Below are 12,637 nucleotides of genomic sequence, written 5' to 3' on the forward strand. Positions count from 1 at the left end.
AAATATTTTAATATAAATGATTTAATATTATCTGGACAAAAAAACTTAAAAAATAAGATTAATATTTCTTTTAAGAATGATTTTTATCAAAATTATAAATACATAATAAAAATTTAGAGTACATTAAAATAGTACCATAATAAGAAAAAATTCAAATATTAAATTAATAGTGTAAATTTTTTAAGTGAACAATTAACAATCATAATACACTGTATTATAGATATATATAACATAGTATATTAGAAATAATTAAAAATTTACTAAGTATGAATTAAAGATTTTAAAAAATAATAATTTATACCACTAATATTATTACTGTTCTATCTATTACTTAAATTTGGACCAATTTTATTATTGTTATGAATATCTGAATATTTAAAAGTAAATCTATTATTGGCATAAGTCTAATGTATTTTTAAAATCTATCCATGTATTCAATAATATTAATAAGAGATGAGATGAGAAGAGAAAAATGGGTAAGAAGTAACAGGTGAAAATTAAGTCAAGTGGCCAAGTGAAGTGATGGGAGTTTTTCAGAGATAACTGACATTAAGTGGAGAAGTTGATTAGAAAGGGTAGTACTGGAAAAAAATTTTGGTCACCAAACCCATGTATTACCATTATATATTGTTATAGAAGTAAATCTATTATTGGCATAAGTCTAATATATTTTTAAAATCTATTAATGTATTCAATAATATTAATAAGAGATGAGATGAGAAGAGAAAAATAGGTAAGAAGTAACAGGTGAAAATTACGTCAAGTGGCCAAGTAAAGTGATGGGAATTTTTCAGAGATAACTGACATTAAATAGAGAAGTTGATTAGAAAGAGTAGTACTAGAAAAAAATTTTGGACACCAAACCTATATATTGCCATTATATATTGATATTGATATTGATATTGATATAGATTAGGATTTAGGAGAAAAGTAGATGGAGAAGGGAGAGACACGAAACACGATAACTGGTTATCGGATAGATTCATAGATCTGAACCTCCAAATTTTCATCGGAGAAGTTGCAGCAGCCCCGTGCCCCCTTCCGCCTTCCCTCCTCATCTTCATCCTTTGTCGTCTCCATCCGAAGCTCCCAGCTGACCGTCGTCTTCCTCCTCCTCTGTCTCACCTTCACGCCGACCTTTTGCTTCCTCTGTCTTCTGCCCCTCCTGGTCTCTTACTCCGCCATCGTCTTCCTGTAGGTAAGCCTCTGTTTTACTTTTTTGTTTTTTCAATTTTAACTGAAAACGTTGAGGCCTCTCTTTTTCTTCTCATAGAATTTCAATGTATGTTTTATCTTGTACATTAAATAGCGATGCCGCTGAGAGTAGAATTGTTAGAATTATATTGTTTATGATTTCTTATTCCTGCTGTATTGTGGAGTTTTGTTGTAGAGAAGGATTTCATTGTTTTCCTCGTACGTATGAAGAGAGGTCCCATTCCTGATGATGATGATACTGTTGCGAGGAAGGGGAGGGTTGTCACAACCACCGAGGGGTGGCTGGAACTGCTCCTCTGTACCACCACAAAACCACCGCCTATCCTTCTGGACGAGCTCATAGAGGAAATCCTGCTGAGGATTCCGGCAAGTTCTCTTGTTCGATTAAGGAACAGCGTCTGCAGTTCATGGAGAACCCTAATTTCCAGTTCCCAATTTGCCAAGGACCACCTTCGACGTTCAATGGCGGTGGATCCAGCCTTGACCCACCCGCGTATTGCCTATTATAGCTCAAGCCACTCATACCCCACAATCGGAACTTTCTCCGTCCGATCTGTGTTCGAGAACCCTCCCCATGAACCCACTAAAGTAGTTGCCTATGAGGGACGATGCTACCGTAGCATCATTGGCTCTTGTCATGGATTGCTGTGCTTGCACGATGAAGAGCTTGAGGATCGTGCCATTCTGTGGAACCCCTGCACCGGATTCACATCTCCGCCGCTTGAAATTGGTGGTATCTTCGACTATTGTGGATTCGGTTATGATCATGTGAACGACAAGTATAAGCTTTTCGGGATTGTGAATAAGAAATCAGGTGAATCTGTCACCAGAATTTTCACATTCGGCCCAAAATCTAAATGGAGAACAATTCAGGATTTCCCATATAGACTACATAACCTCGATGGCAAGGGGTCTGTACTGGCTTTGGTAGGGCTTTTTGTAAGTGGCACTGGCACCCTTAATTGGCTTGTTCGCAGCAGTCTTAGTAGTTCTGTGGCAGTTCTTTCCCTTGACTTGGTGAAAGAGACTTATAGTCAGTTTTCCGCTCCCAATAGGGATTCAGATGATGAGTTCTTTGCGGTTCCCCATTTGAGTATCTTGAGGGGTTGTCTTGCTGTTTGTTATGAGACTAAGAAAACTCATTGGACTCTCTGGTTGATGAAGGACTATGGCGTTCCTCAATCTTGGACTAAGTTGGCAATAATCCCCCACCACCCGCTACTCGTTAATACTCGTACTCGTTCACCTCATGTGTTATGGCCTATTTACATGTTGGAAAATGATGTTCTACTGGCGAAATCTCCTAGTGGCAAGTTAGTTTTATGTAACTTAAATGATGGCAGCATAGATTTTCCTAATGTTGACAGCTCCAGTGATGGCATGACCAAATACCGTCCTTTGTCTCGGGATTCATACTCAAGGATCTTTCACTTCTATCATGAAAGCTTACTTTCACCCTCGCACCTTGGTCTTCCAAGTTGCTCATCTGAAATGCGGTTATTTAAGCCAAGCCTATAATCTCTTAAGGATAGTTTGCATTTTGGCTACCTTTTGGGGAAGAATATCCTACGCAGTCCCTTGAATCCATATCTTTATTATCATTAATGTGGTGCCTTGTTTTTGGTTTTTTTTTAATAGACTGTGTCTTTGATTTAATGTTTTTTAATTAGGTTCCTTATGAATCTAACTGAATGATATAAATATGAATGACTTTTGCTTTAGTTAGAATATGTATTCATCATGAAATGCTATATAATAATTTATGTTTTATACGGGTTTGATTTTACAAAACTCCGAGGGTAATTTCCGCAAAGGTTCGGGTGCAAGTGCTGTATAACATTATATTTGTCATGGGAATATATCAACTGTATTGAGATTAATTTATCAAATAAACCATTCGGTTATAATCAATTCGAATATAAGAATGATTCAATCAATAATAATCTTATATGTCAATTTGGCCTTCCTAAAATCGTGAAAACAAAATTATATACGAATGAACTATCAATTCGATTCTTTTTCTGACTATTTTTTTTGGATGATACGATTTCTCAAAAAAATAGTTTACTTCAGTTTCTATTTTTCTGTGTATTTTTTTGTCAAATTTAAATGAAAAATGTTAACTTGTAACATAACCTAATTGGATAGGAGTTTAATTGTCTTTAAATTCAATTTTTTATAAATGGCAAATAATTTTGCATTTGATTCAATTTTTTGTTAAAACATTTGAAGAATTATTGAGAAGGCAACAAAATTGAGGGGAACAAAAAATTCTATTTCTAGAATTTTTTTTTCAATTTATTTTTAAAATCTTTATCCATTCAAGTAAATAACACATTAGTATAAAATTATTAATTTAAAAGATGAAAAGATTTCATTTTTTTATGTACACTTGCTAAAAGCTTATCAAAATTTGTTTATTTTTATTGTGAAATAAACAAATAAAGAAGAAGAAATAAATATAAAATAAAAAAGTATAAATAAATAATTCTTGAATTAATATTCACCGCAATTAATTAATATCTCTATGTAAAAGAAATAATTCATAAATATTTACTAATATTATATGTTGCAGCATATATAAAGAGAGAGCGAAGTATTTTTCTGTTGTAGTGTATATTGTTTGAGGGTTAGCCTCCTATTTATATACGTACAAGAGGTTTACATTTTCAAATTTTTTTTGATGCACTTCATCCTTGAGAATATGAGCTTCCCGTTGTAACAACCTACCACACAGAGCCTTACACTTAAGTCGTAAAGCAGAGGTGGCGATGTATTACGACATCTAAAAAAAAGACGTATATAAATACAGTTGAACGAATTTTGTAACTAGGAGTCTTGAAGAAGAAACTAAGAAAAAACGAAAACAGAAAATTGTGCCACACTCGCATGGATAATCGTAAAACGAATAGTGTAAGATCAAAAGAAGGCTAAAAATATAATATATAGATCGGAGTTCCAAAATACAAATATCAAGCTCCAGACTCTACCTGCGAAGCTAAGGCCAGCCAGAGTGTGTAATTATATATATTTATACTACCCAAAATATAACTCAAACTACAGAATAAACACCTGTTTCTCCAAGTCAACCTCTAGGATGGACAAAATATACATGCACAGATTTTATATACATATATACATAGTCTAAAACGAAAGATAACAGTCCAAAAGACAGTTCTTCGCTTGTAAGGAGGGTCTTCAAACGCTCAACGAGGTGCCTCACGACCTGCATCTGAAAAACAACAAAAATATGTATGGAATGAGAATCGAGGGTTCTCAGCATGGTAAAGGTACCCACATTGTTAATATAAAAGGTCACGGGAAAGCCAGAGGCATTCCTAGAGCAACGACACTCAGATTTCAGCATAAAAATTCAACTAAATCAGGAATTAAGTAAGTTATCTAAGGTATTAAAGTTCTACACCTAACTTTAACCTAACACTTCACTTTCTGTCTCCTCTAATCCTCCGAATCACCGGTGGAACAACCCTCATTCACTCCTCTGCCAAGAGAGGGTCTCTCAGAAACATACACATACAATTCAAATAAGAAAAACACAGATAGAGGTACAATTACAACAAGTAGAACAAGTAGCAGATAAGCAGAGTTAAGCAGTTAAGCAAACCAAAACAATGCACACTCAAGCAAAACATACGAATGCATACGATATATACCTGTCCTATGACTGATGAGTCTCATCTGTTAGTTATATAACCAACCTGACATGTCCTGTTAGCTAGCCACTGGATAGTCCCTTTGTGCGCACATCTCCAAACTCAATAATATCCATGAAAAAATTTCAAACTCAATTTATCCATGGGTGAGACAACCCAAGCTCAAATTCATATATATATATATATATATATATATATATATATATATATATATATATATATATATATATATATATATATATATATATATATACCCATGGGAAACCCGGGGAATTAAAGTGCCCAGTCACATCCTGCGACAGAGAGTCAATAATTAGTCTCAAAATATACAAGCCACATAATAATCTCTTTTCTTTTTTTAAAATATCACTTCAAATAAAATCTTTAATTTTTATAGAAATTTCGACAGCATCTCTTCTAAAACTCAAACTTCTGCCACCCTTCAAAGGTCCCTACCACCAAATCAAACACCTCTCAGTCATTCAAATAATTTTTAGTATCAAAGCATTTCAAAATCAAACCAATTCCAATATTAAATCTTTTCCCAAAATCAACCAACTCTAATAACAAATCATTTACAAAATCGAACCACACATCTCTCAACCAATCCATTCAATTCAATTTCACAAACTCACCATCAATCCTCAACACATTAACAATATTCATTATTTTTTTTATACTTATGAAAGACATAATCCAACACATATAAATTCATTCATTCTTTATACACACATCATATACCATATACACAATCCATTAATAATTCATTCAGTTCATTCCTATCTTAAGGTCTTCTAGCCTAAGTTTTCACGTGACATTAAAAATTAACTACAAGAAACCAAAACCATACCATGGCCGATTCCTCCCTAAGTCCAGAACTCCTCAAAAATCTCTCCTTTCACAAGCTCCAAGCTTCTAAACGTTAATTCCTCAAGCTTAATCACCCATATTTCGTTCTAAACTGCTAAATTGAACTCCAAATCAACAAGAACACAATCTAATTCACACAATATCAGTATAATCATCATATGATTCACTAATTCAATGATTTACAAGGTTTCAACAGTTTTTTTACCTAACACATGGATCAATTAGACAAAATCCGGTGATTATCTGCTGCTAGAGTTCATCTAAACCATCAAAATCATTCAATTCCTCAATACCTAAACTCAAAATCCACAAAATTGAGGAGGAAAAGAACTGGGTGAGAAATAAATATTTCTTAGTATTTTGTTCAGATAGAATTAAAGAAAATTTTGAGATGAATATGTGGCTGCTGATGGCTCGTCAATCGAAGTTCTGGATTGAAAGTTATGTACGATTGAATTTTTAGATGTGAGTGCTAGTTTTTTTTTTTTTTTTTTAACTTCAATCTCCCTTCATCAACGCATCTGCAGGTGTGAAGAAGAAGAAGGCCCATTTTTGGTGTTTTATAGGTTGGACCTTGGGTCCAGTTTGGACTCGGTCCAATCGGTTCGGTTTATTAACCCGTTTTTGGGTCAAATTCTTTAAAATTAGTGTCAAAATTCGTATTTTTAATATTTCTACCCATCTAGATTATAAAAATTTAATTTTTAATTTCTTTGAATAATAATTAATTTATTGGCTAATTATTTATTAATTTCGTAGGCCTTACATCCTACCCACCTAATTAAGAATTTTACCCTCAAAATTCTTATTCAATTACCTGAAAATAGGTGTGGGTAGTCTCTTCTCATTTCAAATTTCAAGTTCTTAGGCATGTTTGTCAATTCCAGCTTGACTCCAAGAAACTTTACTAACGTACTCTTCCACGAAGTCACTTAACACAGGTATCGTCAATTCTAACCGGAATTATTTGAAACGTCAAATTCTCTCTCAATTGAACTGATTCAGGTTTTAAAATATGGCTTATCTCAGAAATATACTACCGAAGCTATGAAATGTGGAGTGCGTCGTGCAGGTTCAAAAGATACGGTGGTAAAATTATTTGATATGCCATCGGTCACTAATCTGCCTTAGCACTTCAAACGGCCCAATACACTTCGGTTTCATCCCCTTCGTCTTGATTGCCCATTGATTCCAGTCTATTTAAGTAACTTCCAAGAATGCATAACTTTCTTTTTCAAACTATCTATGTTTTCTTCTCTTTTATTTGCATAACTCTTCTGTCGGTCCTGCGTAGTTAGGATCTTAACTCGAATTCACTTAAATCTCTTCTCCGTTGTTTCGGCTATCCAATTCAGGATGTAAGACGCTTGATATTTTTTGATCCACACCAACACATAAGCGGTTAACACATGTGCAACCTTACTATCTTCTTGATGCATAGCATCGCCAATTTCTTTAAGGAATAATTCGCTTCAACAGGCAAAAAGTAAATGGACTTGGTCACTCGATACATGATTACCCATCGGCATCAAATCCCATTCTAAACCTCAGCAAATCCATTACAATTTTCGTAATACCCTTCCACTTTTATTGTGGAACACCTAGAGAATGCAACATTTCAGATAGCTTTTGGTGCTTAATTAACCTTCATGTAAAATTTTTGAAAATTTTATTATAAATTAATTCCAAATTCCATTATTTATTTATAACTTTAATTTCAGAAATTTCTTTATTAAAGATAATTAAAGTAAGTTTTGATTAATTGAGTTTGAAATAAATTAAGACTCTTATTCAATTTTATAATTATTGAAGTATTTTCTATATTTAAATTATAAAGTTGGTAGTTATGAAATAATAGGAATTTTACATGAATTAGGTTAAATAATTAATATTTTATATTTTGGTACTTATGTTTTGTAAAATAAAGAAATTAATTATAGGGTAAAAAATCCAAATGAGCCAAGGGGAGCTAAGTTTAACCTAAATCCGCCAAATCAAATTTCCTAACGTCAATCCACCAGAACAGATTTTTATGTAATTCGAATCAAAAGGATTCGAATCTTGTTTGCAAGTAATTCGAATTGATTAAAATCGAATTACTATCAAAGACTATTCCCACGTAATTCGAATCAATTAGAAACGAATTATGCATGCAAAATTCCTTAATAATTCGAAACGACTTACTTCGAATTATGTTAGAGTAGTTCGAGTCATATTGTTTCGAATTACTTGGAAAATGGCACACGAGTGAAGTTCGAATCATATTGATTCGAATTAGGTGAATCCAGTCGTCTGCCCAGGATTTTCGTCATGCCTCATGGCATCCAGGTCCAACGATGAAAAATGGGGTGGGTACTGCTGTGTGCCAGAACCAGATCCACCTGTAGCCCTTCTCGGATCAGTCGCTCCAAGATCATCGCCGCTGTCATCAGCGATCATATCATGCTCGACATCATCGTCATCTGGATCATCAAACAATCCCTCCCCAACACCAGCCGGTGTAGGACACTGCACTTCGGTCGGAAGATGTTCCCCATATCGAACCACGTCTCCGACATTGCCGCTGAGATCAACAGCAAACGATGGGGAGGCAACAGGCTGTATCGGTGGCTCATACACAGGAACGGAGGATGAAGCAACCGCAGGTCTTGAGCTCGAGCCGGCAACCGTGGCTATAGTATTGGCATTCCAGTTCGAACCACCCGAGCTAGATACCACATCAACCAACTTTGCTAACAGCTCTGGTGTCCTTACCTTGGAAAATTGCCTACGACAAAGAAACATGACCTGCAAGTCCTCATCACTCCCGATCGTGAAACAATCATACTTCACGGTATCATAGAGCACCGTGGTTGGGATGCGAAAGAAGAACTTCTTAACCCTTTTCACTCCTTCCAGACCAAGCTTCTCCAGCACAGAGCTAACGAGAGCATCGTAGCTGGTGGTTGGCCTCACGATAATACATAGAGGATCCTTATCAGTGAACTTCACGCCGGACCAAATTTTTCTCTTAATCGATCCTCTGTGGTGTACCAGCACTAGAAAACTATCCTCACTAGCCATCTCACCTCTTTGATGAGAAAAACTGAGTTCACAGCATATATATAAAGCTCCGGTTCATGGTAATTCGAATCAACTACATTCGCACTATATATTTATAATTCGAATCAAATAAATTCGAATTACAATTCCTTACTAATTCGAAACAATATGTTTCGATTTATGTTTCGTCAAGACTTTGTTAGTAATTCGAATTAACTGAATTCGAATTCCTCTTTAATAATTCGAAACCAGTTGTTTCGAATTACATGTTTCTCATGCTTGCATATAATTCGAATTAAGTCATGTCGAACTACATAAGATTTTAATTCGAAACGTATAGATTCGAATTATATAATAATTTGATTCTGGTTGAATGCTGTCTAGGAATTCAGTTTGGCTGATTTCCGTAAATTTTCTTCTCCCTTGGTTTAATCAAGTTTTTTACCCTTAATTATATTATCTCTAATTCTTGGATTTGAACATTTTATTGAAAATAATTTGTAAAATTGATGAACAAAAAGTATTTTCTATCTATAATTAGTGTTGGATTTAATTTGGGTTTTAATTACTATATTATCCCTATTTTTATTTGAAATTACAAAACTGTCCTAAACCTAATTTTACCTCAACCCTAATTTTAACATAACAAACCCTAAACCCCCCTCCTCAACACCACACAGCCGCAGCCTCACCTCCCTCAACATAACCAACACACACGCATCCTGAAGAAACAAGAACCAGAGAGAAAGGGATCAGAGAAGAGGGAATCCGTGAGAGAAAGAGAGCGCCGGAGGAGGGAGGAGCTCGCGCCCTCCTCGCGAACCGCCGCTGCCTCGCGCCATCATCCTCGCCGTGAATCCCGTCGCCCCTGTTGCAGCTGTCCGCACCGTCGTCCTTGCCGCAAAGACAGCGCCGTCGTTGCCATCGTTGCACGAGAAAAGGAAGAGGCTCGCAGTGGAGAACCTGACGCGAAGAGAGGACGGCTCATGAGAGGGAGACAGAGGCCGCGATGGAGTTGTTCCGCCGCCTACGCCGCGCCCTACTACCGTTGCCGAGCTTCCGTAGCCGCCGCGTTTCACCACAGTTGAGGGCGTCTCCACCACCGAATCTTGGCCGATGATACTGCCATTGCACGCGAGAGGAAGAGGAGCGATGAGACAGAACGCAACTGAGGGAGAGAAAGGGGGTCGTCGTCGCCGCCAGAATTCTTGGACGCCGCCGTCGTTCTTGTTTGTCATCAGAGAAAGCAAGCTGCCGCCAGAATTCTCTATTATTTTTCTATTTTAATTCATATACTGATTTCTATTTCAAGAATTATTTTCATTCTTTATTTTATGAATTTGGGTGGAACGGAAGTATGACCCTTGTTCTAATTGAGTTCTTGTATAACTTCGAAAAGCTCTTTACTTGAACAACAGCTTGAAAACAATTTCTCCTAAACTTTTAATTATCTAGACTTAACGGGATATGTGACATATAATCCTCTTATATTTGGGTAATTAGGGTTTTTGTGGCATATAAACTAGAATTGAACTTCACCCTCTAATTGGAATTAAGTGACCAAGGAATTGGCAGTTGATGAAGGTTAGAGGAGACTAAAAATATCTAAGAAATTAGAGTTTAGTCACATATAGTTTGCCATGAATTGAATCTTGCATGATTAAAATAGTTACTAAGAAAAGTCAATCCGGAAGATAGATATCTCTAAAGCCTTAACTGTTTCTCCATATATACTTCACAACTTGTTTACTGCTTGCCTTCTGATTTCATGAATTTACTGTTTGATGCAATTAAACTCTCAAAACACTCTTTTCTGCTTGTCTGACTAAGCCAATCACTCGATCATTGTTGCTTGATCCATCAATTCTCGTGGGATCGACCCTCACTCACCTGAGGTATTACTTGGTACGACCCAGTGCACTTGCTTGTCAAGCTAGTGATGGTAAAGAAGCGCTTGTTGGGAGGCAACCCAACACTGAGTATCCTTTATTCTTTCTTTCAGTTGTTCTGATTTATTTTTTATTTTTATTATTATCATTATTCATAGTTTTTCTTGGTTTAATTTTTTTGTGGTCATGCAAAATATTTAGAACAAGAACAGAGAGCTTTAAAGGAGAAACAGAATACCCTGGAGAGCATTAAACTCGAATGCATTGGCGCTAAATGACAGCTAGGTGTTTAGCGCTGAAATTGGCAGCAGAAGCTGGCGTTAAATGCCAGGGAGGGCGTTTAACACCCTGGATGGGCAGGTGGTGTGGATTTTAGAATGTCCACAAACTAACCAGCAAGTGCATCAAGTCGTCCAAGTAATACCTCAAGTGAGTGAGGGTCGATTCCACGAGGATTGATGGAGTGAGCAACAATAGTCGACCGATTGGTTTAGTTAGGCAGGCAGAAAAGTTGGTTTGGTGATTTGAAATCGCATTAAACAGTAATTCAAGAGTAAAGAAAGCAATTAAGAGAATTAGTGAGAAATCAATAAGAGAAAACAGTTAAGGTATCAGAGATGTTTACTTTTCCAGATTTAGTTTTCTTACCAACTATTTTAATCATGCAAGATTTATTTCATGGCAAATTGTAATTGACTATACCCTAATGTCTCAGTGATTTAGTCTCCTCTAACCTTCATCAATCGCCAATATCTTAATCACTTGATTCCGATTAGAGGGTTAAGTTCAATTGTAGTTTATGGCCACAAAAACTGTAATTACCCGAAACTAAGAGGATCCCAGAAGTTTTCGATTTGCATCAAATATACCTCTAACGGCTATTTTTTTAAAAAATTTAAGACCAATTCAACAACAATTTCATAAAAACAACCCTCAATACAAGCAAATCAAGCATAATTTTCATGCATTATTGTTAGATTGGTCTTAAATTTTTTGAAAATTTAGCCGTCGAGGGTATATTTGATGCAAATCGAAAACTTTTGGGACAAAATTGAAACAAAATAAAACTTAGGGATATTTTTAAAACTTTTGCCAAACTTCAATGACAAAAGTATACTTTACTCTACAGTTTATTTATAAAAAGATTAATATATATTTATGAGAAGAGTTAAATTTACTTAGTATATAAATAAATACATTAATTAGTTAATTTTTTTTTGTTACATTGCTGTTTAATCTAGTTAAAAAAAAATTAATATATAAAATTTGGTGTAGTTATATTTTTTAATATTTTAGTTAACATTAATTTCTATCTTTTTAATATTTTTTTTCAATTGGTGACTTTAAAATATATTTTAACTAAATATATAAAAGAATAAATAGATAAAATTACTATTATGTAAAGTTAAAATTAACTATTGAAATTGTTTTTCTAATTAACTATTATGTAAATGTATCAACTATTGATCACTTAAAGATTATAAAAATGCTCTAATTTTAATGATAAAATAATTTAGTTATATTTTTTTTGATAACATCAATTGAACATACTTTTTATTGGATTTGAATAAAAATATTTATTAATATTTCATAATTGCACACTATATTCATGTAACAACAAATTTATTTTGTTGTTATTGGGTCAAATATTGTTTCAGTATAAAATGTCCGTAAATAAATCTATTAAACAAAAAAAAAAAAAACATGTTCTATCTTCTATATTCGATAGTCTAAATATTTTTTTTTTCAAGCTCATATTAACAAATTTAACTTATATGTGAAAAACATATTGTATATGTATATTAACAATATTATTGGGACACTATATTTATTTTTAGTTAATTTTAAACTTGAGGTTATTAGTTCAGTAAAGCAAATTTATTTTATATCAGTTCTAATTTCAAATAATTAATACATGCTAAACTAATAACTTCTTACCGAAAGAAT

At 34.4% G+C, this 12,637-nt stretch overlaps 1 protein-coding gene across 1 annotated transcript; it reads left to right on the top strand.

The window, feature by feature from the left end:
• The first annotated feature begins 927 nt into the window (after window positions 1–927).
• Window positions 928–3,006, top strand: LOC110267315 (F-box/kelch-repeat protein At3g23880-like). Its single transcript, XM_088499585.1, has 2 exons — window positions 928–1,198; window positions 1,391–3,006. The coding sequence occupies exon 2, from the start codon at window positions 1,420–1,422 to the stop codon at window positions 2,731–2,733; it is 1,314 nt and encodes a 437-aa protein (XP_088355711.1). The 5' UTR covers window positions 928–1,198; window positions 1,391–1,419; the 3' UTR covers window positions 2,734–3,006.
• Window positions 3,007–12,637: the final 9,631 nt, after the last annotated feature.

Source organism: Arachis ipaensis, chromosome B9 (genome assembly GCF_059453495.1).
Source record: "Arachis ipaensis isolate K30076 ecotype BB chromosome B9, ASM5945349v1, whole genome shotgun sequence".
NCBI lineage: Eukaryota > Viridiplantae > Streptophyta > Magnoliopsida > Fabales > Fabaceae > Arachis > Arachis ipaensis.

Excerpts from the sequence above, each read along its gene's own strand:
- LOC110267315 (XM_088499585.1), top strand. The coding sequence starts at position 1,420 with ATGAAGAGAGGTCCCATTCCTGATGATGATGATACTGTTGCGAGGAAG.